This window comes from Schistocerca piceifrons, chromosome 1 (genome assembly GCF_021461385.2).
Source record: "Schistocerca piceifrons isolate TAMUIC-IGC-003096 chromosome 1, iqSchPice1.1, whole genome shotgun sequence".
Classification (NCBI taxonomy): domain Eukaryota; kingdom Metazoa; phylum Arthropoda; class Insecta; order Orthoptera; family Acrididae; genus Schistocerca; species Schistocerca piceifrons.
In genome coordinates this window covers 41,870,897-41,897,541 of record NC_060138.1, presented here as the reverse complement: position 1 = coordinate 41,897,541, position 26,645 = coordinate 41,870,897, and the positions used below count along the sequence as shown (strand labels likewise).

Sequence of the window (26,645 nt, the reverse complement as noted above, 5' to 3'; positions counted from 1 at the left end):
CAAAGTTCGCTGAATAGTCATTGAGGGGATACTTTTAGTAGCCTCTTGGTTTACCAGGGCGATCAGTTGCTCAACTGTTGCACATTTATTTACCCGTACACATCACCGCAGCCGTCGTTCACTCCCATCATCTATGACCTGTGGTGCACCACAGTTACCCCGGCGCCAATTTTGGATAGTGCGCCATGCAAGGTATACTTTAATCAAGCGACACACAAACAGTTTAGAAACTTAGCCATTTCGAAAATGCTGCCATTATTGCCCGAAAACTGATAATCATTCCCTTATTGGACATCAGATAATTAACACCATTTCCACATTATGACAATGATTATGCTGTATTCCATGCCCTTCTGACACACTTTATATGCCCTCCAATGATAGGGCTCATGTCGATGTCGAACATAGGTGGTGGTAACATAAATGTGACTGGACTATGACATTGGTCAGACAATAAGAATGGTGGAAGACAGACTATATGAATACATGCACTACATCAGGCTGTTCAGCCCAAGTCAGCCGTTGCTGAACACATACAAAGTGTGATCAAAAGTAACAGAAATTTTTGTTTTTCTTAAACAATATTTATTTATTCATCAACTTCGTTCCATTCAAAGTAATCCCCATCAGATATAATATATTTGTGCCAGCACTTTTTCCAAACCTGGGAGCACTTCTGGAACTCACTTTGCGTTATGATGTTCAGCTCCTTCAGTGATTCTGTTTTTATCTCATCAATGGTGGCAATACAATGTCATTTCATGGTTCTCTTCAACCCTGGGAACAGAAGGAAGTCACAGGATGCCATGTCTGGCAAATATGGTGGCTGAGGCAACATAATGGTTCTTTTTATTGTCAAAAAATGATGAACAAGCATTGAGGTGTGATTGAAAGCATTATCATGATGTAATTTTTATGAATAGTTTTGTCACAATTCTTGTGGTTTTTTCCAGATTGCTTGATGCAAACAGCACATAATTCCCAGGTAGGTTTCCTTACTGACCATACGACTGTAAGGCAGGAACTCATGATGCACTATCCCACTGTAATTGAAGAAAACAGTGAGTGACTAAACTAGTCAAATTTTTTTCAGTATCCGCTCTATAGGCAGTCTGCATTGGGACGATTGGGCCTTGGTTTCGTTGTCATATTCATACATGCATGTTTTCTCACCTGTTACAACTTTTTTAGTAGTTGTGGATCATTGTCAACTTCACTCATCAATCCCTGACCAATGTCTACATATCAGTTTATATTGAAATTCAAAAATATTGGAATAAACTTTTTGCTACACTTTTCACTGCCAAACAAACTTACTCACATGAGATTCACCAAAAGCCACAGTCACCATTTCGAATGTGGTGCTGCACTTTATTTCATTTTTCAAGCCAAATTTAATGCAATGCTTTGATCCATCTTTTGCAAAAATAAAAATTCAACAAGCACTTGAATGCACGTGTAACCTTTTGGACTGCCAACAATAAACTAAATAGTCAACAGATGAAATGCAAAAATATATCTGAAACAAGTGTACCAACAACATAAAAAGAAATTGTAAAAATGTTACTTTTTGATCACACCTCATACTTGCATGTAAACATGCTGTGCAGTAGAATAAAACAAATACTGCAGCACAGCCTACATCAATTTGGGACAGCACTGTCCAGGATGCTGTGGAAGCCCATCTTTCAAATATCCTCCTGAACATGCAAATTGTACATCACTAAAATGTGCAACTCTGTATTGCATTCTTCAAACCACACATGGTCACAAAGAAGGTCAAAGGAAGTACACTACAGCTCTGACTTTTTCCTGAGGGCATGCCACTTAACTGCATGGCTTAATGATGATGGCATCCCATTGGGTAAAATATTCCAGATGAAAAATAGTCCACATTCCACAGCACTGGATGAATGCTACTCAGAAGAATGTCATCATTAGAAAAAATAAGACTGGCATTCTATGGATGAGAATTTGGAATGTTGGATGCCTTTTCAAGACATTTCTGTATGTTTTGTTTAATTAAACATATTCTGTCAAGTTACTAGTTATGCATTGTGATAAAGAGATTCAAAAAAATGTCTACTTGAAACTCTTGTGACTTTCTCCATTAAGCTATTGAGTGACGTAGGCCAGATGCCTTGATTCAGTAGGAGACACAGTGTATGCATAGTTCCTTAAGATGGACATTGTAGTTTGACTCCCGATTGTGCCCCCACTCTAATCTTGTGCTCTTTTTCTCATGACCTCACAGTCAACGGGAAATTAAAACCTAACCTCTGCTATCATTAATAGCTGTCTTGTTCCATTTAAAATGGAAATGAATATGGTGAAATTAGATGTAATGGGAATTAGGGAAGTGCATTTGGTAATAGTTTACTTACATATTAGTTTCCAAAACATATTTAGTGTCCTTTTGCATCTGTATTTAATATATTATCATTATCACTTAGTAAATCTCTTAATTAATTTCCAAACTACCATGGATACTAAGTATGTGAGCTGCAGTAAGAAAGTTAGTTCAGGGGTTTTGTGTAGCTGTTGTGACAGGTGGTTTCACTGGGATAATTGTAGCGCTGTGGGAATTGGGGAAGCAAACGAGACTCTGCCATTCTTTTGCAGGGTTTGCTCAAGAGATAGGATTATAACTGAACAGGAGGAGAAAATTAGAGCCCTTCAGGCTGATTTGGACAGAGCGAGGGAGGAAATAAAGAGGTTAAGGGGGGAGGAGGGTAAACAGCGGTGGGAAGTGGTAGCTAGGAACAGGGGCCACAGAAAGAGGACAGTGTCTTACAGTTTCCCAACTGGTACAACCAACAGATTTGCCTTGCTACCACAGTTAAGTAACAAAGAGGCTCCAATAGAAGCAGATGTAGTTAAGATGCAACAGAATCTCACTAGGAAACAAACTGTTTCAAAAAAAAAGTAGAAAGTAAGAGGAAACTTCTATTGCTAAGTAGCACCCATGGAAGAGGTGTCGGCCAGGTTTTGCAGGAAAAATTGGGTGACAGGTACCAGGTCACAAACTTTTTCAAGCCAAGTGCATCTCTTAGCAGGTGGTACAGGATATAGGGTCCTTGTGCAAGGGTTTCACAAAGCAGGATAATGTGATGATAGTGGGTGGAATGGGAAACAGTACTGATAGGGATCAGTGCTACAGTATTGAGTGTGACATGGTGAAAATAGCCTCGGCAACGACCCATACCAATGTTGGACTGGTGCCTGCTTGTGTGCGGCATGATCAGCCCCAGTTGAATTGCTCTGTCAGGAGGGTAAATATGGGGTTGGATCAGTTGCGTAGGGCAGCCACTCTGTCAGACATTGGATTGGTTCCTGTCGAGGCTATTGATAGGGGGGATTTCACAAGCCATGGCCTACACCTCAATAGGAAAGGGAAGGGTAAACTGGCAGGGTTGTTAGCGAAATCTATAAGGGAGGACACTAGTACTCATGGATGTACCTCTTTTTTAGACTAATATCAGTGTCCAATGAGAAGATCAGGCAGGCAGGTGCTAAAGAGGTCCAAAACTCACAAACTTCTCACAACAGGAAAGTAAATAATAATGTTACCATATTTAACCAAAATATTGGTGGATTAAAGAAAAAAGTATATTCTCACGAAAGTAAAGTAAAAAATAATGTTACCATTTTTCACCAAAATATCCCAGGATTGAAGAATAAGGTAGATGAGCTCCTGGTTTGTTTAGGTGACATTGAATCTTATAGTGTAATAGATATACTATGCCTGTCTGAGCATCACATTGTGTCTGATATGGAAAAGGTAAATTTCAGTGGTTATAAACTAGCTGCACATATGAGTACAGAGAATAAGGTGAAAGGAGGAGTTGCCAAATATGTCAAAAGTTATCACTGTGTAGGAAGCTTAGATACAAAAAAGTTTTGTCTAGAGCAACATATAGAAGCATGTGCCTGTCAAGTTAAACTGAAGGAGGGCTCTTTTATAATTGTAACAGTATATAGGTCCCCTTCAGGAAACTTTCATTTATTCCTGGAAAACTTGGATGCCTTGTTGTGCTATCTGTCAGATAGGGGAAAGCAAATTATTATTTGTGGGGACTTCAATGTTGATTCACTGAAAGAGTGTAATAGGAAGAATGATCTGGAAGTCTTGCTCGGTTCTTTCAATTTGACATCTGTCATTAATTTTCCTACTCGGGTAGTAAAGGACAGCAGCACATTGATAGATAACACTTTTATAGACCAAGATCGGTTTAAAACCATAAATTCTTGTCCTGTTGAGAATGGCCTTTCTGATCATGATGCTCAGCTAGTTACAGTATATGACATAGCTCCATTCAGTAATTCAAAACTACTCTCCAAAGTTGTGTGTTCAATTAATGTCTCAAAAATTAGAAATTTAAGAGAAAATCTTCAGGAGTTAGACTGGGATGAGGTGTACAATGAACCCGATGCTAATTTAAAATACAACTTATTTCATGATACACTTGTAAGAGAATTTGAAAACCGTTTCCCAAGAAAGTAGTTAAATCTAATTATAAGAAACCATGCAAAAAACCTTGGTTTACTAAAGGAATAAAAATATCTTGTAACCACAAAAGGGAACTGTATCTAACAACAAGAAAGAGTAATGACCCAGAAACAGCCAAATACTATAAAAACTACTGTACTACCTTAAGAAAGGTTATTAAAAACTCCAGAAGCATGTGCATCATGTCTGAGATTAATACCTCTGATAACAAAATCAAAACAATTTGGAATATTATTACAAGGGAGACAGGGCAACCAAGAGTACAGGATGACAGCATCACCATCAAAGCGAATGGAAACTTGATAAACAACAAGCCAGAAGTCGAAAACATTTTGAATAATCATTTTTTAAATGTCGTAGAGAAAATAGGATCTAAATGTTCATTAGAAGAAGCAAGGCAGTTAATGGAAGATGCCTTACCCACACCATTTGATACAACTGAAATTCCACCCACCTCTCCTGAAATTAGGAAGATAATAAACTCTTTCAAGAATAAAAGCTCACATGGAATTGATGGCATTTCCAGCAGGATAATAAAAGCTTGTTCCCAAGAAATAAGTGGGATTCTTAGCCACATATGTAATAGTTCTCTGAAGCAGGGTACTTTCCCAGATAGACTGAAGTATGCCATTGTTAAACCACTGCATAAAAAAGGGGATATGTCTGATGTCAACAACTACCGCCCAATCTCTCTTCTGACTGCCTTATCCAAAATTCTTGAAAAAGTAATGTATTGTAGAGTAGCTTCACACCTTTGTAAAAATAAAGTTTTAACAAAATGTCAGTTTGATTTCCAGAAGGGTTTTTCAATGTAAAATGCTATATATAATTTCACTAATGAAATATTAAATGCTCTGAGTAACTGGATGTCACCCTTTGGGATTTTTTGTGATCTAGCAAAGACTTCTGATTGTGTAAATCATGAAATACTTCTAGATAAGCTCAAGTACTGTGGTATGAATGGGACAGGGCTCAAATGGTTTAAATCATGCCTAACTGGAAGAGTGCAGAAAGTTTAAATAAGCAGTTCACATAATATACAAAAAACTGGTGATTTCTCAAACTGGGGAGCAATCAAGAATGGGGTGCCGCAAGGTTCGGTCTTCGGTCCTCTGCTGTTCTTAATATATATTAATGACTTGCCATTCATATTCACGAAGATGCAAAGCTGGTACTTTTAAATATTGCACCCAGCAGACAAGAATTAACTGGTGAAATTGTAAATGATGTTTTTCAGATAATCATTAAGTGGTTCTCTGCAAATGGGCTCTCATTAAACTTTGACAAAACACAGTATATACCGTTCCACACAGTAACTGGAAGGACACCTTTAATAAATACAGACTTCGATGAGAAATCGGTAGCTAAGGTAGAATATTCAAAATTTCTAGATGTATGCATTGATGAGGGGTTGAACTGGAAAAAAACACACTGAGGATCTGCTGAAACGTTTGAGTTCAGCTACATATGCTATTAGGGTCATTGCAAATTTTGGCGATATACAGCTCAGTAAATTAGCTTACCACGCCTATTTTCATTCTCTGCTTTCGTATGGCATCATATTCTGGGATAACTCATCATTGAGTAAAAGAGTGTTCATTGCACAAAAACGTGCAATCAGAATAATTGCTGGAGCTCATCCAAGATCATCCTGCAGACACTTATTTAAAGAGCTAGAGATCTTCACTGTAGCCTCACAATATATATATTCACTTATGAAATTTGTTATTAACAATCCAAACGAATTCAAAAATAATAGCAGTGTACATGGCTACAACACTAGGAGAAAGGATGATCTTCACTACTCAAGGTTAAATAAATCTAACTTTGGCTCAGAAGGGGGTAAATTATGCTGCCACAAAAGTCTTTGGTCACTTAGCTAATAGCATCAAAAGTCTGACAGATAGCCTATATATAGCCTATATATAGAATTTAAAAGGAAATTAAAAGATTTTCTTAATGGCAACACCTTCTACTCATTAGATGAATTTTTGGATATAGTAAGTGGGTAATTTCCCCAGCCGCCACAAAAAAAAGTAAATAAATAATAAAATATTGTCATTTAATATTTTGTGTGATGTAATATCTTGTATAGACACCTTTTATTAACCTGACAAGTTCCACATCATTACGAAGTGTCATATTCATGATCTATGGAACAAGTACTAATCTAATCTAATCTAATCTGAATGTAGTTAACTGATTATGAAATGAACAACAAAGCTGAATAATTTACAAAAAAGCATAAAAATAAGGAGATAGAACCTGAATCAGTTCAAACAGATATTGTTCAGAGTTTCAAAGGGAGGCTGGGAAAGATTAAAGAGGAAGGGCAGGTCACTCAGACCCCAGGATGAGAGGACCCACATGTAATGAGGACAAGGGTAGACTAAGACTAAGTTGTTAACTGTAACTCTGATGTGTAACCCTATGTTTGCCTTTCCAATGAATGATACTCATAAATGATCAAATGGTATAATGAATTACTGTATAAGAGAGCAAGACTACCATGCAAATTTATTACTTATTTTCATGTGGAGAGCCAATACAAGAGACAATGCATATCTGCAAGGTGTGACAGCGATCGCAGTAACTTCACCTGCATGATATTTATGTTCCATGTATTGCCAGCCCATTATGGAGAAGCGTATCATCCCAAGAGGAAATGGCATACTAAAACAATGACTGTATAGACATCTGAAGACAAATGAGGATTGTATTGTAATTATTATTTGGAGTAGTCAGAGCTGTGTAGTTGAGATTCACATTCTGAATTACAATGTTATTTGTAACATTTTTGAAGAATCAAATATTTGTTGTAAGAAGGTTATTGCATCACATGGCATATGTATCTGAGAAATGTCATAATGTTTATTTCAAGAAAATAAATATTGGGCTCAATCCTTAAATTCCAGCATATACGGCACAATTCCGTGAAAAATTCCACAACTGATATATCTACAGTCAACCAAAGGCAAGCACAATAATGTTCAATATTCACTGCTAGCAATAAATCTAAACTTTGAGAATAACCAACAAGAACATTATGAGATGCAGGGGAAGCATCAGTGAGATGGCATTGTGCCAGCTCCAGAGATGGTAAAGAAAGTGTGAGAAGTAAAGAGAGATTAATGGGAAGAGAAATGAAAGTGCAATTAAGACAGGAGAGAAGGAAATGAGGAATTCGTAACAACTTCAACAATGACCAAAAATTTCTTACTGATAATTTCTTACTCACCTCTTTTTGCACCATCAGCATCATTTTCTTCACCATCACTGAAAATACACCACATAACATTTCAATAACACATCAGAGGCTAACAGCTAACTGTGTAGTACTCAATTTTGCATCACTTCTTATATATAATAGTTGTACTGAACAGAGAAAAAGAACAGAATTAAATGAAGCAGTCATAAAAATCCTTACCCCGAAACTTCCAGATGTCTGTGTGTCCCATTGCATGTTATAGTCAAATGAAACAAATTCATCATGTTATCTGTAGGTGACATAAAAATATGAGAATAACATTAAATATAAAAAATAAAACAGAAATAGAAAATATTCAATGCTAAATAGAGTGAATAAACAAACCAATTGTAATGATGACTTGCTGCCTGTAAACAATGCACACCCCATACAACAGCATTGATGACAGGTACAAAGAAAACCTTGATCGAGCATTTTTTGAAGACATTCTTGGCTCTTGATTTTTTACGGTTTCCATAATGTCTAGGCTGAAATACATAAAAATACCATTAGCACACGTGTCATTTCAGTGATACTTGCAAGACGAATAATATTAAGCAAATGGTTCTAAGTAAGGACAAAAGCAACTGATTGTGATATAACACTTCTGCCATTTGCTTATTATTTCATTTCTTTCTTGACACATTAGTGCAATTTCAGCTCTGTAGCCATTTTCAAGTGAGTCTACAATCATCATACGCATTTCAGCATGAATGCAATATTATGACATTACAAATTACACCATGAAAAGTCATACAACTATGCTGTTAATTAGTAACATAACCTTATTGCATTTTGAAATTGGCTACATTGCAAGTTGTGGTACATGTCAAGAACACCATATTCATTATTTGACCATACAGGGATTGTCATGTAATAGGTGTATGTTAAAAAATGTACACTCCATCCACAGGATATGGCATGCCCATCAGTACCAAATGACAATACAAGTATGTTGGTCACAGACAAACTTTAGCTGCACAGAGTTCCAAGTTATTAGTTTGTGATTTATGGCTTAATGCTTTATTCATATGGATTACAATTGCTACTGCCACCACTGAATTAAAGAATAAAGACCCTGTTTCCTATTCATAAATCTGTGATGATTAGTAAGGTTTTTGGACTACATAAGCTGTTACCTATAGTGCTATTGCAGACCTAAATGCTAAACGTGTACTTTATTTATGGTGTCATCATGAAATTACCTTTGGTCCTTGTGTAAAATTATTGATGACCCATGTGATACTTTCACTTAGTATCGTGGCATACAATACAAGCTGCAATAACATAACAAGCCCTGTATGGCCAAATATGGAATGCATTATGATGGTGTATCATGTTGTAAATTGTAATATAATAATGTAGCAAAGTTTGAATGTATGTGTTAATTTCTGAATCACTTGAAAATGGGTACAAAGCTGAAATAACAATAGTGTATCCAAAAGAAAATGAAACTGCAGTAGCCACCAGAAAGATCGCGGGAGGCGCACATTGGCACGGCACATCATGGACGGTAGTTGCCGCAAGTAGAGTCCCGTCCACCAGAGGGCACGCGAGAATTCGGCCGTGACCTCTGCCGGCGGAACAACAACAACAACTCAGGCAGCACGGGCCGTGCCCAGTCAGTTCACATCGGGCATGCCTAGGAGACAGTGCCTGGTCTACGCTATGTAAAGTGCGATGGAAAACGTGAACCTTGTTACTACAGAAATAACAATCAAATGGCAAAAAGAATTGTCATTAAGACTATGCTAAATGACAGTAACTCTTAATAATAAGAATATCATCAAAAAGCTATTGAAGAGATAGTTAATTAAAAACCAAAAATACCACAACATACTGTACGCTGTTAGCAACAGACCAACTCTTATAGGTACAAAACACTGTGTGTTAAAAACTTCAGAAAACACTGCTACTGTCAATGCACTTACTTGTGTGATATGATTAGAAATTATTTCTAAAAAATTACAGTTTTTAAAAGAAATATGCTATTGCATAATATGTTTGAACCAAAGGATCTTGCTGAGGCAAGTTGGCTTGCATGCCTTAACAAAGGTGCAACCACAAAAGGGTTGTGGTGTGGCCAGAGTAACTCGTGGTTCCTGAAGAGAGGCAGCAGCCTTTTCAGTAGTTGCAGAGGCAACTGTCTGGATGATTGACTACTGCCCTTATAACATTAGATAACATGGCCTAGCAGCGTTGGTATCACGTATGGCTGAAAGCAAGGAAAAACTACTGCTTTTACTTTTTCATGTGAGCTTGCCACTCTACTGCATGGCTTAATGATGATGGCATCCCACTGGGTAAAATATTCCAGATGTAAAACACTCCACAATCCACAGAACTGGGTGAGGGCTACTCAGAAGAATGTCATCATTACAAAAAATAAGAATGGCATTCTACAGATCAGAGTGTGGAATGTTAGATGCCTTAATTGGGTAGGTAGGTTAGAAAATTTAAAAATGGAAATGCGTAGGTTGAAATTAAATGTGATGGCTATTAGGGAATTGCAATGGCAGGAAGAACAGGACTTCCGATAAGGTGAGTAGACGGTTAACAACACAAAACCAATTAGGAGTATTGTAGAGTAAGCCTAATAAGAATAAGAAAACAGGAATGCAGTTAAGCTACTATGAACAACATAGTGAAAGCGTTATTGTAGCCAAGATAAACACAACAACCACCATAATACTATAAGTTTATATGCCAACTAGTTCTGCACTGCGATGAAGAGATTCAAAGAATGTATGAGGAAATAAAGATCGGCCACGACAACATCATTCCACCTGGTGCGCAAGATATATGAGACAAGCAAAATACCCAGAGACTTCAGGAAGAATGTAATAATTCCAATTCCAAACTAGGCAAGTGCTCAGATGTGGAACAAATCATAGGTTTAATAAATCATGGTTGCAAAATACAGACAAAAATTACTTACAGAAGAGTGGAAAAACTGGTACAAGTTGACTTAGGGGAAGATCATGGATGTCAAATTAAATGCCTTTCAGCCGTCAATTTTCAACCTTATTTTATTGGGCAACCAGATGGCATAGTAAAATGCTAAATCTGGTTGCCCAATAAAATAAGATTGAAAACTAACAGCTGAAAGAAGGCATTTGACATCCTCTATCAAACAGCCAAGTCCCGCAACCATCACTGAAAAGATGGACATACAGACTAGGGGATCAGTTTGTGTTCTGGAGAAATGTAGGAACACACAAAGCAATACCGATCCTATGACATATCCTAGAAGATAGGCTGAATAAGGATAAACCCACATATGTAGTATTTGCAGATTTAGAGAAAGCTCTTGACAATGCAGATGGATGGAAATTTTAATGAAAGCAGGGATAAAAGACAGGGGACAAACACTTATTTACAACTTGTAACCCCAAAGTTATTCAATCTATACAGCGAGCAACCTGTAAAGGGAAATAAGGAGAAATTTGGAAAGGGAATTAAAGTTCAGGGAGAAGATGGAAACACTTTTATTAGGTTTGCAGATGATATTGTAATTCTGTCAGAGATGTCTAAGTACTTGGGAGAGCAGCTCAACAGTATGGACAGTGTGTGTGTGTGTGGGTTGAGGTTTTCGGGCGCTAAACAGCGTGGTCATCAGCGCCCAAACGCATAGAAACAGGAACACATGCGGAGAAGAGACGAAGACGGACAGCGAACAAGGAGAACGGCTAAAAGACACAGACCTGACGCAGTTACAAATCCTCACATACAGAGGCAAAACAAGAGGAGAAGAAACGCACTAAAAAGGAAAGGAAACACAAGGAAAAGAGAACAGAAATTGAAGGGAAACAAGTAGGTAATCGTGACTGGCGGACCTCTTACCTAAAACCTGGGTGAACCAGTCACCCAGCAGCACATTAAAATCCTCTCCCTAAAATCCGAGGCAACAAATTTGACAGGACACAAAACCGTAAGACCTTAACCACAGTCGTTGCGTCGTCTTGCAAAATAGAGGGCAAATCCGGTGGCAAGGAAACCACCGCCCTCTGGTCAGAGAATAAAGGACAGTCAAGTAAAATGTGGCGGACAGTTATCTGGACGCCACAAGCACTACAGATTGGTGGGTCCTCCCGCCGGAGTAAAAAACCGTGCGTTAAGGGACTGTGCCCGATGCGGAGGCGGGTGAGGAGAACCTCATCCCGCCTGCATGACTGGTTGGACGTACGCCATGGCCGCGTGGTGGCCTTGACCAAACGCAGCTTATTTTCACCGACTGCCAGCCACTCCTCTTCCCATTGACGCATAACACGAGAACGCAAAAGGGAGGTAACAGCATGGAGGGGGACGGCACATTCAACAACGTGAGGGAGGGAACATGCATCTTTGGCAGCCACATCCGCCAGTTCGTTTCCCCTAATACCCACGTGCCCCGGCACCCAGCAGAAAGAAACCTCCTTCCCCTGCCGTTGCAGGTGGAGTAGGGCATCATGGATGTTCTGGACTACCGTATCCGCTGGGTACAAGTGTTGCATGGTCTGAAGGGCACTCAGAGAGTCAGAACAGATGAGAAACTTAAGACTGGGAACACATCTCATCTGCTCCAATGCCCGCAAGATCGCAAACAATTCGGCATCAAAGATGGTAAACGCTGCAGGAAGCCGTAATTTGATGACTCGATCAGGGAAAACCACAGCACAACCTACAGAGTCCCCCTGTTTAGAGCCATCCGTAAATACTGGTACATGGTCAGGATGCTGGTTTAAAATATCGTAAAATAAGGAGGTAAAAACAAACGCAGGAGTGCAGCTCCTCCGGTACTCTGACAAGTCTAAAAGGACGCTGGGCCTCTGGAGCAACCAGGGAGGCAGGCGGGTAAAACCCTGGAGTTGGGGTGCCACACGCTCCACACCAAGGGACTCAAGCAAATGCTTGGCACGAATCCCAAATGGTCTCGTTGCCCTTGGACGACTGGAAAAGAGACGTTCCATAGGGGGTCGGGCAACAGTAGGGTATGCAGGGGAGGGAGGACAGGCAAGGAATTGACACACCCGTCGCACCATGAGGAGTTTCCACCGGATGGCGAGCGGCGGTTCCCCTGCCTCAGCACACAGGCTGGGGATGGGACTGGTACGGAAGGCACCAGTGGCCAGCCTGATACCCTCATGGTGTACTGCGTCAAGAATCTTCAGATACGAAGGCCTCGCTGACCCATACACAGTGCATCCATAGTCAAGACGCGACCGGACGAAAGCCCTATAAAACTGCAGTAGACGCGCCCGATCTGCTCCCCAGGACCGATGGCTCAAACACTTCAAAATATTCAGCGCCTTCAGGGCCCGCACCTTGAGGTCTTTAAGGTGCGGCAACCACGACAACTTGGAATCAAAAGTGAGGCCCAGGAACCTCACAGTGTCTCTAAAAGGAAGAATGGTGCCCCTCAGACGCAATTCAGGGGAGGTAAAAGCACGTCGAGAACGATTAAAATGAACACACACACATTTGTCTGCAGAAAAGGTAAAACCCGTCTTCGCAGTCCATGCCTCTAATCGCTTTATCGTAAGCTGCAGCTGCCGACTAGCAGTGACAAGACTGGAGGAAGAACAGAAAACAGCAAAATCGTCCACAAACAAGGAGCACTGGGCAGGACTCCGGATTGTGGACGTGATACTGTTAATGGCGACGGCAAAGAGGGTGACACTTAACACGCTTCCCTGAGGAACACCATTCTCCTGCACGTACAAATCAGATAGCACATTACCAACCCGATATCGAAAGAGGCGGCGGGAAAGAAAGGACCGAATGAAGATGGGGAGATGGCCACGAAAGCCCCACTGATGGAGTTGATTGAGGATAAGGCGGCGCCAAGTAGTGTCATACGCCTTATTAATGTCAAAGAATACACCTAGACAATGCTGGTTACGTAAGAAGGCCTGCTGGATGACCGCCTCAAGCAGGGTCAAGTTGTCTATAGTTGAACGACATCTCCGAAAGCCACACTGAGAGTGGCTAAGGAGCTGCCTGGTCTCGAGCAGCCAAACCAGGCGACGGTTGACCATGCGTTCCAATGTCTTCCCGACACAGCTCGTCAAAGCAATACTCCGATAACTACTGGGATGCATTCGGTCCTTTCCCGGTTTGAGGAGGGGAACCAAAATCGCCTCCCTCCACGAGTCAGGGAACGTGCCGGATGACCATATCATATTAAAACAATTCAGGAGTACTTCCTTGGATGGCAGCAACAAGTGCTGCAGCATGCTGTACAGGATTTGATCAGCACCTGGCGCAGTATCATGAGCCACAGACAGCGCCGAATCCAGTTCCCACATTGTGAAGGGGCAGTTGTAGGGTTCAGAATTTGGAGACCGGAAGTCCAAGTGATCCCTCTCGATAGCAGTGCGGTAGCGGCAGAAATCTGGATCACAGTTCATAGTGGCAGTAGATTCGGCAAAATACGTGGCCAGTGTCTGGGCAATGTCTCTCGGCGCCGTGAGTAGACTACCCTGATGCAGCAATGCTGTGACAGGTAGTTGGCTGCGTTTCCCGGAGATCCTCCTGATGGCTTCCCACACTTTTGTTGAACTAGTGGAGCGGGAGATGGAGTTCAAGAATGATTGCCATGACCGTCGTTTGCTCTCTTTAATCACTCGCCGCGCCTTGGCCCTTGCCACCCGAAAGGCCGCAAGATTGTCAGCTGAGGGACGGCACTTGAAGCGGCGCAGAGCTGCACGGCGGGCTCGGATGGCTGAGCGGCACTCAGTGGTCCACCAAGGGACAAGGCGCCTCTTGGGATGACTTGAGGACCGTGGGATCGACAATTCAGCAGCATGGGAGATCACGGCTGTAACATGGTCGACCCATTTGTGGACGCTGGCACGGTGTTCCAAAACAGCTAAATCGCTGAAAAGTGTCCAGTCAGCTCTGCAGAGGTTCCACCTGGGTGGCACTGGTAATGCTACAGTCTCATCCAGGAGGCGAATCCAAAGGGGGAAGTGGTCACTAGAATGGAGGTCAGCGGCAACCTCCCACAGAGCAGAATCCGCGAGTGCTGGAGAGCAAAAGGAAAGGTCAATAGCTGACGACGACCCAGAAGCAGTACAGAAATGAGTGGGAGCACCAGAGTTGAGGATGCACAGTTCTTCGGATGCCATGAGGCTTTCCAGAATGCGACCCCTGGGGCAAGTAGTCGTAGAGCCCCATAAGACATTATGAGCATTGAAGTCCCCCAGAAGGAGAAATGGGCGGGGGAGTTGGGTAATAAGGTCTGTGAGAGCCTCAGAGTCTATGGCGTCCTGAGGCGGTAAGTAAACGGAACAGATTGTGAGCCTCTGCCCCACAAGAAGGTCAACTGCAACTGCTTGCAAGTCCGTAACGAGAGGGAGCTCAGATGAGTGGTGCATGTCATGGACAAAAACCGCAACACCACCCTTTGCCCTTTCCCCCATCAGATCATCTTTTCGATACACGGTATAGCCCCGTAAAGAAGGAGCATCAGTGGCCCGGAAATGTGTCTCTTGGAGACATAAGCACAAGGGGCGCTCTCGTACAAGGAGTTGTAATTCGGCCACATGCGTCCTGAACCCATTCAGGTTCCACTGTAATATGGGAGCCAGTGATCAGGGTGGCTGAATTTTCACCCTGCCCCTGTGCTTTGGAGGAGAGCCCGTACTGGCCGGAGATTTATTCCTGGGGCTGGAGCGAGAAGATCGCCCCCGGTCGACATCAATGTCCATCAGCTCCGATGGCGACCCAAGGGAGATGTCAGATAGTACGATGGCATCATCATCGGACTGACCGTGACTAGTCTCCTCAGGTGGCAAAACCTTCACCTTTGGCGTCTTCGTCTTGGGGGGCTTAGAATGCAGAACCTTGTCAACAGTTGGAGCTTTACTCGCCTGGGCAGAAGGTGCCATATGGGGAGGTGCAGGAAGTACCCCAATGTCAGCAACCACGGCCTTGTCCGATGTTGTGGGGAGAGCTGCAGGTTGCAAAACAACCGCAGCAGCACAAGTGCACTGGCAAATGCAGGTATTAGTGGTGACACTAGCAACCTCCGTTTGTGTAGCAACAGTGGCCAACTGTACCGGTTTCTGCAGAGTGGAAGCGAAAGATGTTGTAAACACAGGAGGCTGCATGGCCTTAAAGAGCTTCTTGGCCTCACCATAGGGGATGCGCTTAGATGTTTTGATCTCCTGTATCTTCCGTTCCTCGAGATAGATGGGGCAGACCCGGCTCCAGACAGGGTGACTCCCAGAGCAATTCACGCACTTCACAGGCGATGAACAATCGGCTCCTTCATGGGCAGGCTGACCACATTTACCGCAAGTGGCTATCCCATTGCACCCCAACGTAGTATGCCCAAAGCGCTGACATTTAAAACAGCGCATTGGGTTGGGGAAATATGGCCGTACTGGCAAACGTAAGAAACCCGCTTTAACATGCTCTGGGAGTCTCGGGCGATTGAAAGTGAGAATAAACGAGTCGGATTTGACTAGGTCCCCATCGACTCGTTTCATAATATGCTGCACGTCGACAATACCTTCGTCAGCCCACTCAGATTTCAACTCGTCCTTGGGGATATCCACCAAGTCCCTACATGTGACAACACCCTCACTATAGTTCAAAGTGGAGTGGAGCTCGGTCTCGATAGCGTACTCTCCGAGACAGGTTGCTTTCCTAAGAGAAGTGACTTGACGGGAACTAGAAGTTTCAACTAACAGAGTCCCATTGCGCAGACGCTTCACAGATTTCAGTGTTCCTGCAATTCCCTCAAGACCCTTGTGGATGTAAAAGGGAGAAACTCTCTCAAAGCTACCTTCCTTCCGTTTGACAATCAAAAACACATTCTGGATATCAGCATGTGCTCTGTTACGACAGTCTGATAAATCTCTAGTAACACCAGGCGCTGGAGGACTCGCAGCACGAAGTCGCTTTTTCGATTGGGTGTGTTTTCCTACCAGTGGCCCACCCAATCCACTGGTAGGGGGAAACGTAGAGGTCGAAGGGTCCATTGTGGTCCCACGAGCAGCTAGGGAACTAAAGGTCCGCTCAGACAGAGCCCCGCGTGCCTGAGTAAGCCTTATACAACTGGGGTGCGGCAGGTGCCCCAGAGGTTGCCCGCTTGCGACTGTTCCACCCCAACAGCCATGCATCTTATAGGCGCGCAGCACACCATAAGATTGAGGGGTTTTTATAGAGGTTTACCTTCCTCGCAATCCAGGCGGTCAAGCCAAGATTACCATTCCCCGCAGCATACAACATTCCACCGCTGCGCCATGCGGTGGTCGCTGAAGCATGTCCGGGGTTTACGGTGACAGGAGACTGGTGGCGCTGACCAGTCCCCAGCTCAGGACCCCGGGGTCGCCAAGCCCGTACTCAGCAAATGAATGCTGAGCCCCTGGGGGGCGTATGGACAGTGTTTTGAAAAGAGATTGCATGATGAACATTGATAAAAGTAAAACAATGGCAACAGTATGTAGTTGAATTAAATCAGGAAGGGAATTAGATTTAGAAATAAAACACCAAAAGTGATTGGGAAATACAGTAAAACTTCGTTAACATGAATCCGAAGGGACCGAAAAATCAAGAGTTCGTGTCAAAAAAATTCGTGTTAAGTGAAAAACACAGATTTTAATAAGTACACATGTACAGCAGTACACTAATGTGTAATACACTACACTATCAATCATGTTATTGTAGATTTATAACACTATAAAGTGATTGTAAAATTACGAGTACTCACAAATTATGTACATTACTTTCTTGTAAAAATTCAGTCATGGTTCACTGACGTTCATGTGAATGATAATATTTTGTGTAATTTCACAACCAATTGTAATGATAGCATCTGTAAACCCAGCAGTGATGTTGGATGTTGAAGCGAACTGTTCTAAACAGTCAAAGGCTGTAGACAGCTCCTGACAAGTAGGTGGAATGGTATCTGTATTCTCTTCCTCTTCACTTTCTTCTGGTGGCCCTTTTTGCACCTCGTTCACAGCTTTTGGGACATCCCACAGAAGCACATACGTCATCTACACTAATGAATTCTTCGAAACTAATCTCAGGGTTCGCAACATCATGCAGCACTGTCCAGTCATCAAGTGAAGTGGCATCTTCTAACTCGTGGACATCTTTAGTGTTGCTATGTCTCCAAGCTCTGTTAAAGCACTTCTCTATATGATGTGGCGATACTGAGTTCCAGGCTGCTGCGATGGCTTTTATTGCATCAAGCAGATTTCAATTTGGGGTTGCATTATTGTTTTTAGCAGCATAAATTGCAACTCTTACAAGTCGCTTACAATAAGCTCTCTTTATGAGAGAGATTATGCCTTGGTCCAAATGCTGAAGGCGGCTTGTGGCGTTGGGTGGAAAAAACTGAAACATTATGTTGGAAAGGTTCAGATCATGAACGTTGTGGGCAGTACATCTGTCCAATGTAAAAAGAGCATGTCTATTTTGAGCAACCACTTAACTGTTGATACGAAGAAGCCACCTGCAAAATGATGTGCCATTGATCCAAGCTTTCTTGTGGTGAGAGTAGATGCAAGGTAAAGTGTCCATATTTATGTTTTTAAAACAACGTGGTTTCTCGGATTTACCGATAACCCAGGGACAAAACTTCTTACTGACATCAGAATTACAGCACAGTACAACAGTCACAAGTTGTTTGCTTCGTGCTCCACCGTGACACTTATCACCTTTTATCCCCAGGGTGTGGATGTTAAACACATCACACGAGGCATACTTTTCCCTCACTCAGTTGAATTCATGCAACCAGCTGTTCGCACTTTCTTCATCAACTTTATTTGCTTCACCACAAATTTGTACAGATGAAATTGAATCACTCTTTTGGAACCGATACAGCCAACCAGCAGAACAATGGAAGTCTTTGATGCCCATATCTTTAGCAGTATCATTTGCTTTTGACTGAATCACAGGGCCAGTTAAAGGTATGTTAGATGCACACATATGATTGAACCATTCTAGCAGTAACATCTCGATGTCTTCATACTTGGCGGTACGAAGTCATTTAGATTTGTTTCCAGAACCTGATGCCGCAGCATTAATAATTTTTTCTTGGTTCTTAATAATCGTAGATAAAGTGGATTTAGGTATTCCAAACTGTTCTGCAATTACTGTTTTCTTGGTACCACGGTCCTCTTCATTTAGAAACTTAAGCTTTAACCGTACATTTAGAGCTGTTTGTTTCCTCTTTGCCATTTTCCCATGCTACGGTACCGGTTGTAGCTGTAGTTTTTATTCAGTATTCCAGCTCGATACAGCTACGACTAACAGAACACCTGTCAAATCTGGCACTGAGTATGTTCCTAAATGCTGCTGCACACATTATTGAATGTCCTACAATGTACAACATACGCTGATTGTCGAGGCGATAATCGCGGCTACTGACCTACAATATGTTGAAAACCGAGTCAACAATAAGTATAATTAGCTCTGTAGCTAAATTTCCTACATTCATTTCGGAAAAAAAATATGCTTAAGAATACTCTGAGGTCAGAAGTTTGTGTTACAGTGAAATTTAATTATGCTAGGAACTGAAACAGAGTTCGTAATTCACCTTAACCGAAATTCGTGTTAACCGATAAAACACAACATAAGAACTAAGGTATTCCTGGTGGGACAAATATTTTTTTATTACTGTAAAACATTAAAAGTAATATATTGAGTGTCGCTACTTGGGCAGCAAAATATTTGATGATGTCTGAAGTGGGGAAGATATAAAATGCAAACTGGCAATAGCAAGAAAAGTGTTTCAGAAAAAGAGGAATCACTTAATGTCTAATATCAATTTCAGTGTTAGGAAGTTTTCTGTGAAGGTATTTGTATGGGGTGCAGCCTCGTATGGAAGTGAAGCAATTCAAATATGAAGAGAATAGAAGCTTTCGAATGTGATGTTATATAAGAATGCTTAAGATTAGATGGGTACATTGTATAACAAATGAAGTACTGAATGTAAGTGGGGAAAAAAGAAATTTATGGCACAGCTTAACTGAAAGAAGGGGTTGGCTGTTACAACACATCCTGAGGCATCAAGAAATTATTTGGCAAAGGAAGGAAGTGTAAGGGGATAAAAATTGCAGAGGGAGATCAGGTTTGAAGTACAGAACTCTGTGTGGCAGTTGGTCACATTGTTACGAAGAGTGCTTCACGGGCTGTGTGTAAACATGCGAATGCCGCGCTGAGGTGCTCAGTCTTGGCTTGGCAGCCGTTGCCAATGGAGCTCCTGTTGGACATTACTGCCAAGTGCAAACTGCGTGCTGTTATTCAGTTTTTGAACGCAAAGGGCACTGCACCGATTGAAATCCATCGCCAACTGACGGAAGTGTAAGTGGTGTACAGAGTTTGCAGCTGGTTGGACCGAAATTCACGATGAACAAAGGAGTGGGAGACCATCAATTTCTGAGGAGACATTGTTGAAGCTTGAGCAAATCATGCATGAAGATCAACAGATCACCGTGGATGATCTCTGCACGTTGGTTCCTGTAGTTTCCTGAAGCACAGCTCACAGAATTTTAATGGAAACATTGAACTACCGGAAGGTGCGTGCCAGATGGGTGCCACGGATGCTGACAGAGGACCACATGCGGCAACGAGTTGATGCTTCCTGTGCATTTCTTCACCGCCTTACAGCCGAACAGGACAACCTTCTGGACTCAGTTGCCACAGGTGATGAAACCTAGGCATACCACTTTACACCTGAGACCAAGCAACAATCACGCCGGTGGCAGCATCCAAAGCCAAGGTAATTCAAACAAACACAGTCTGCCAGTAAAGTCATGACAACCATTTTTTGGGATCGGAAATGGTTATTGTTGGTCGACTTTATGCCCACTGGGACTGCAAGTAATGCTGACAGGTAGTACTGTGAGTCTCTGAAAAAACCCAAACGGGAAATTCAGAACCGGAGAAGAGGAATGTTGAGCAAGGGCATACACGTTCTCCATGAGAATGCTGGCCCATACATTGCTCAGCTAACCGTTGCTCTCCTGCAACAGTTTCAATGGAACATAATCACCCACTCACTCTATAGTCCTGACTTGGCACCCAGTGACTATCACCTGTTCTATTCCCTAGGTTAAAAGAACATTTGGCCAGAAAGCGATACAGCTCCAACGATGAGGTGAAAGAAGAGGTTCATAGCTTTCTGAACACCATGGCGGTGAGCTGGTATGACATCAGCATACAAAAACTGCCACAGCGTCTACAAAAATGCATCAACAGAAATGGTGATTACGTCGAAAAACAGCTAAATGTTCAAGCTGTAAACTGATGTACACAATTGTAGAAATAAACAGGACTATGTACTAATAAAAAAATAGGAGACTTTACTTTTGGGATTACCCTCGTACATGTGAAAGGTGTAAGAGATAATATCTCAGATAAGTTTTACCTCTCGGAAAAAAAAAGACAAAAACTTCCAATTATTATTCTTCTACATCTACATCTACATCCATACTCCGCAAGCCACCTGATGGTGTGTCTGTTACAGTTGTGAGAGGAACGCCTTAGCATAATCTAGCAGACACTGCACAGTTATTTAGTTGATAAAGTAAGTGATCAAAAGTATCAGTGGTTTATTTAAAATGACATTAAACCAAACTAATTGCTTTTGCCAAAAACAATTCATATTTATGGGTAATATTTCACAGCAATTGGCATGAAGATAACTGACAAAGGATAACGGCCGTTAACTAACATTTTACTAGCCATTCCATATTATAATATGTGTCCTTTCAGATCAGCAACCGCATCTTTCAAATATCGAAGTCTGACGTTTCCTTGTCTGGCGGCCGTAAGTTACAAAATGATATTTTAATTGTTTTAATTATGAGAGCCATTATCCCTTTGAGGCTTTGCAAAAATCACTAAAAAGAAAGTCACCATAAAAGTCAAGCAAAGTTATATCAATATTAAAACTGAAATTCTGCTTGAGAACCTGCAACTCAAACCTGTAATACGAATACTTATCTCACTCCATGAATAAACCAACCTTTAATACACAAACATGGAGAGTTGCAGCAACTATAACATGTCTGATCAATACTGAGCATGAATCAGAAGAACATGAATGGCAGATAGCAGTCTATGAGAAAATCACCACATTAACAACCAATCATACAGTGAGTTTGTTTGTACGGCGTTCTGTTCACAATATTGCTCTGCCTCTTTAGGTGCTAGTTATCACAGTCTCTTGAAGTTAATACTTGGGGCTGACAAGCTAATGATTATGATTTGCTTTTGTTCTTTTCCGTGCAGCATGTTTAACTTAAACGACAGGTTGTCTAAAGCTTGCAGTGCAAGTGAAAGTAAACAAGAAAATTATGATGCTGCAAAGCAAACTCAGATATACTGAACCTACCGGTACTATCAATCTGCTTTAGCACATGATGTCATCAAAATGGCAAACATAAATCACTTATCTTAATCTAATATATCTAATTTATGTAAAATATGTGGCATCACAAAAATTAGTTATTCTCAATCATTGATCTAACCAATTGGCAACCAAACTATCATCTTTCAACAAAATCCAGACCTCAGGCTACACTACAGATTCACATGTCACTGCAACCTATAACCAAACTAGCACCTTCCAATGTAACCTCGACCTTGGGCTATGCTACCAATCAACCTGTCGCCACAACCATCAAAAAAGAAAGACAAAGAACCAAAGTAAATAAGTCTGTGTTCTGTTCTAACTCTGCCTTGCACACATAGGAAGTCACAAACCACATCACATGTTATTTGCCAAAGTGATATCCAATATGAATAGTTTCAATCCATTAATGAACTCAGTACTGAACTTCTTGGAGAAGCTTGTTAATTTATATGGTATAGACCTCGCAGTTGTAGCTACCACATCCATTGCAGATGCACAGCTAAGGGTGAACCGACAACTTCATCTCCTTCGACACTGACCTATCAATCATATAGTTATCCGGATCCAGTTATGGTAATATGGATACTTTGTATCAAAACACACTATGCATGTCTTAATATGCAAGGCGAATCATTCCATGTCAAATCAACACAAAAAAGTGCAGTTTTCAACCTGACCCTATTCAATTTTCATAAAATTCGGTGTGCTCATTGCACATGACAAGAGAATCAAAAATATAAAATTACAGAATATAAGATCAAGTAAGACAAGAGGAATGGCTACTCAAAGGTCTAACAATGTGTGGCTAATGTGACAAATACTACTGACAAAAAAGGTTGTAACTTATGTTCCAATACAGATAGACAGTGGACCAGGTAATTTTGTAAAGGTCTTGAAACACGCTTTTCAATTATATCCAGTTTTTTCATATTCGAAGAATGGAAACAATTAAGATCAGTGACGACCTTTGACCTTGAATATCTCAAAACATGTCACCTTCGAAATTAACAAAAAAAAATATGTTTGCTTCTTCAAGTTACACCGTGCAACACAGTAAACTATCGAGTTGGGATGTCAATATGATTAGAAGATATAAATTAACATGTACACTAATGCAAGATTATTATTTTTTTTTTTAATTTTTATTTTTATTTTTATTTTTATTTTTTTTTTTTTTAAATTCAGACTCAAACAATATGACACAAAGCACTGGAAAACAAGTTAATTGTGAAAAATGTGGTTTTATAACAATACAGTAATGTAACAATGTAGGCAGATAAACATCAAGCTATGAAATGCTGGATGACAGTGTGCCTGCTACATGTACACAGATAGTTGCTGCAGAAGGTGTTGGGTGTTGAAATTATACAAATTTACCTTGAAGAAGGAATTTGAGAAGATCATGTATTGCTGTAATCTATTCAGGGATGGTGGACACAACAGATACAATGAAAATCTACATAAAGTGCAAAGGTGGATGGTTAATATGATTTGTGGCATAACAAAATATGTTATAGATGCAGAAAAAAATTAACTCAGGGGCAACGGCCATGGCTCACCTAACTACTTTGAAACAAGTGGAAACTACAAACCTGCATAGCTCCTCAGACAAGTCAGCCACGTAGCTCCATATTTTGAATTAAATGCATTAAATGATAGTTTGGTATATCTTGGTGAGCCCCAGTGAAAAAAATGAGACCAGGAGAGAAAACATACGCACAAGAAAGTTTGAGCAAGTGTCTGAGGTATACCTAGTGTGGAAGAAAATGCCGATTATGAAACAAATGTTGAATCTGAGATGATAAAGCAATTGAAAGACAAATTCAGTACCAGCAGCACAAGCAGTGAGAAGATCCAAATTCTGACACTTCTTTAAGTCACTGTATTCCTGGGACGATTTTGTTTCTGTCAAAGAAAATGGTTCCAGGATTCGTACACAAAAATGACTAGTGTTGGGAAACCAGTATGAACTGTATCAGGCATTCAAAGATGAGGACTAAAAATAGGATTATTGAAATTCTGCCTGCTGCAATCCAAGAATTGTGTTTTGGTTGGTTCGACTGATACCCAAAGTGTGTGTGTTTGCAATATTCAGCAAAATGTGAAGCTCATGTTGGAAGGTTCCAGATTAAGAGAGGTGACGCATGATTCAAACTGTCAACTTAGCACCTACAAACATGGTCTTGCTCGGATAATTTATAATCCTGCACAGCCAAAATGCTATGTGTGAAAACCACGCAGGTACACATTATAGTATGACAAACTCACAAGAGTTGTTTGATGAAAATGAAACTGATGAAATAACAAATAAACTATGGACATGTAAATATAGAACAACTCTCCAGACATGTCTATTATCTGTGAAAGACTTCTTGGATAGCCTTGCAGATAAATTACAAAAGCTTCTGTTGCATTCCTTCATAGCCATACAACAGTGTGAATTTCTACAACATCTGAAAGAGACACTTGGTGACAATGAAACGTTGTAATATGTGATTTTGCAGAAAATAGTGCATTTGTCCTGCAGGATGAGGTGCAGGGGTTTCATTTAAACAATCCACAGGCCAGCACTCATCCACTTGTTGTTCATTATAGATATCCAGAAAACTGTGCTATTGATCACATTTCCTTTGTTGTAATATCAAAGTGCCTTAAATATGACAGTGAGTACTAATCTTGTTCAGTGTCACTTGGTTAGCTTCATGAGATTCCATTTCCACAGAACACTCCAGTATGTGTACTACTTCTCAGATGATGCTGCAGCCCAGTATAAGAATTGCAAGAATTTTGCCAACATAACTTTTCATCAGACTGATTTCAGTGTCTCTGCAGAGTGGCATTTCTTTGCCACATCACGTGGCTATGGACCATGTGATGGTACAGCTGGCATCATCAAGAGACTTGCTGCCTGTGTCGCTCTGCATTGCATCTACATGACAGCCAGACAGTCGTTTGAATGGTGCTCCAAAAACATTGCAGTGTGTCACTTTCATTATACAACTAACAGTGAGTATGATGAAGAGGAATCACTCCTTCAAGAGCAGTTCGCACAAATTCATGCAATTCACAAGGTACACTGTGTGATTCCCACTGGGCATTACAATATCCAAACTAAAGTTTTCTCCAATTCATCAGAAATGAATCTCTAACTAGGACCCAATGAGACTCATACCTCATTGATATCACAGGGTTTGTAGCATGCATGTATGAAGGCCACTGTTGGCTTGGATGTGCTTTGAATGTTAATGAAGATACCAATGAGGCTTCAATTAGCTTCCTTCATGCTGATGTCCCTTCACCTTCATATTGTAGAGAACAAGGGGTTATTTTTAGGAAATATGGTGCGAAATTGTGATTTAGTGTGTTTCAGTGCGCGATGCGCCAGCCTCACGGCAGACGGCGGATGAAGGCTGGCCGGCGTGTTATGCGGGTGACACAGTTTTGCAACAAGCGTTGGTATGTGTGTACGTACACGGCAGCCATCAACAGCCAGAACGCAGCATTAGCAGAATTACGCAGGCGCGGGCCGCGTATGGTGTGGTTACATTAGCCAACTCATCGAGAATGTTCTAATAAACATGGCGCCTCTTAACCGGCAGTCTGCACTATTTAAGGGCATCAAGGTGGGCGTCGGCATCTGTTCGACCGATTGGGCGTTCGGTCACTGTTACGTCGTCGTCATCAGTGACTGGAGGGCGTTGCCTGCTGCTGCACCAGCGACTCCCGGCGTCATCACGAGCCGCCGCGTCTGCAGGAGGCACACTAGGCCGGGCCTCGTGCTGCTAACCTCCTACCGCCTGTGCAGCCGCTGACCAAGCAAGGCATTGCGTTCCCCGGGCTGCGAGCATCGGCACGTCTCCACCACGACACGAGCGGTGGGGCTGAACTACAGGAAAATGTACTGGAAGAACCAACAATAAAGAGGAAGATTGCTAAAAACAGCCACCTTCTTCTACCCAGCCATGCCCTACAACCTGGACCACGTCACCTGCTCCGGTCATCCTATTACAAGTGGTGTCAGTCGGGCAACCTGCGCATCACACACTCCTGTTACAATTGGCGACAGTAGTGGCCTTCTCCCTGGATTTGGAGGAAATTGTGGCTGGTAATCAATGAGGATATGTGGCACCTGAGAAGGGCAACAATGGATCAGAAACTCCTGCAACATGACAAGTCAGTGCCAATTTTTCGTTTGGTGGTTTGTCTGAACCTGTAGCATAGTCCGTCTTCCCTTCCTGTTCTTCTTTCTGGGCTTACTGTAGTCTTGATTCAATAGCTGATAGTTATAGGGCAGTCTGTGTCAGCCGAGGTGGCTATTCAGCAGCTACTTGAGTGAGTGTTGGAATTAGAGATATAGCTTGCTCGGTCTAAAGAATCGAGCAAAGAACAGTTTCCTGTTAATGCAGTAATTCTTGACACTAACGCCACATCTTTGGTCACCCCTTTCTTGGGAAAAGCTGGGGAGGATGTTATGATTTCTTTTTTGAGAACCTTAAGGCGGCTGCTAAATTTGGAAATTGGGGTGCAGA

The 26,645-nt window shown here is 41.6% G+C and overlaps 1 protein-coding gene across 1 annotated transcript in view; it reads right to left on the bottom strand.

Moving 5' to 3' along the window:
- Positions 1 to 26,645, bottom strand: part of LOC124775752 — a 357,417-nt gene that overhangs the window by 286,688 nt on the left and 44,084 nt on the right. The window contains exons 2-4 of the mRNA XM_047250614.1: positions 8,103 to 8,245; positions 7,938 to 8,007; positions 7,749 to 7,786 (exon numbers count right to left, since the gene is read on the bottom strand). Of these exons, the coding sequence (XP_047106570.1) occupies positions 7,749 to 7,786; positions 7,938 to 8,007; positions 8,103 to 8,235 (241 nt within the window). The 5' untranslated portion in view covers positions 8,236 to 8,245. The remainder of the gene's footprint in view (positions 1 to 7,748; positions 7,787 to 7,937; positions 8,008 to 8,102; positions 8,246 to 26,645) is intronic.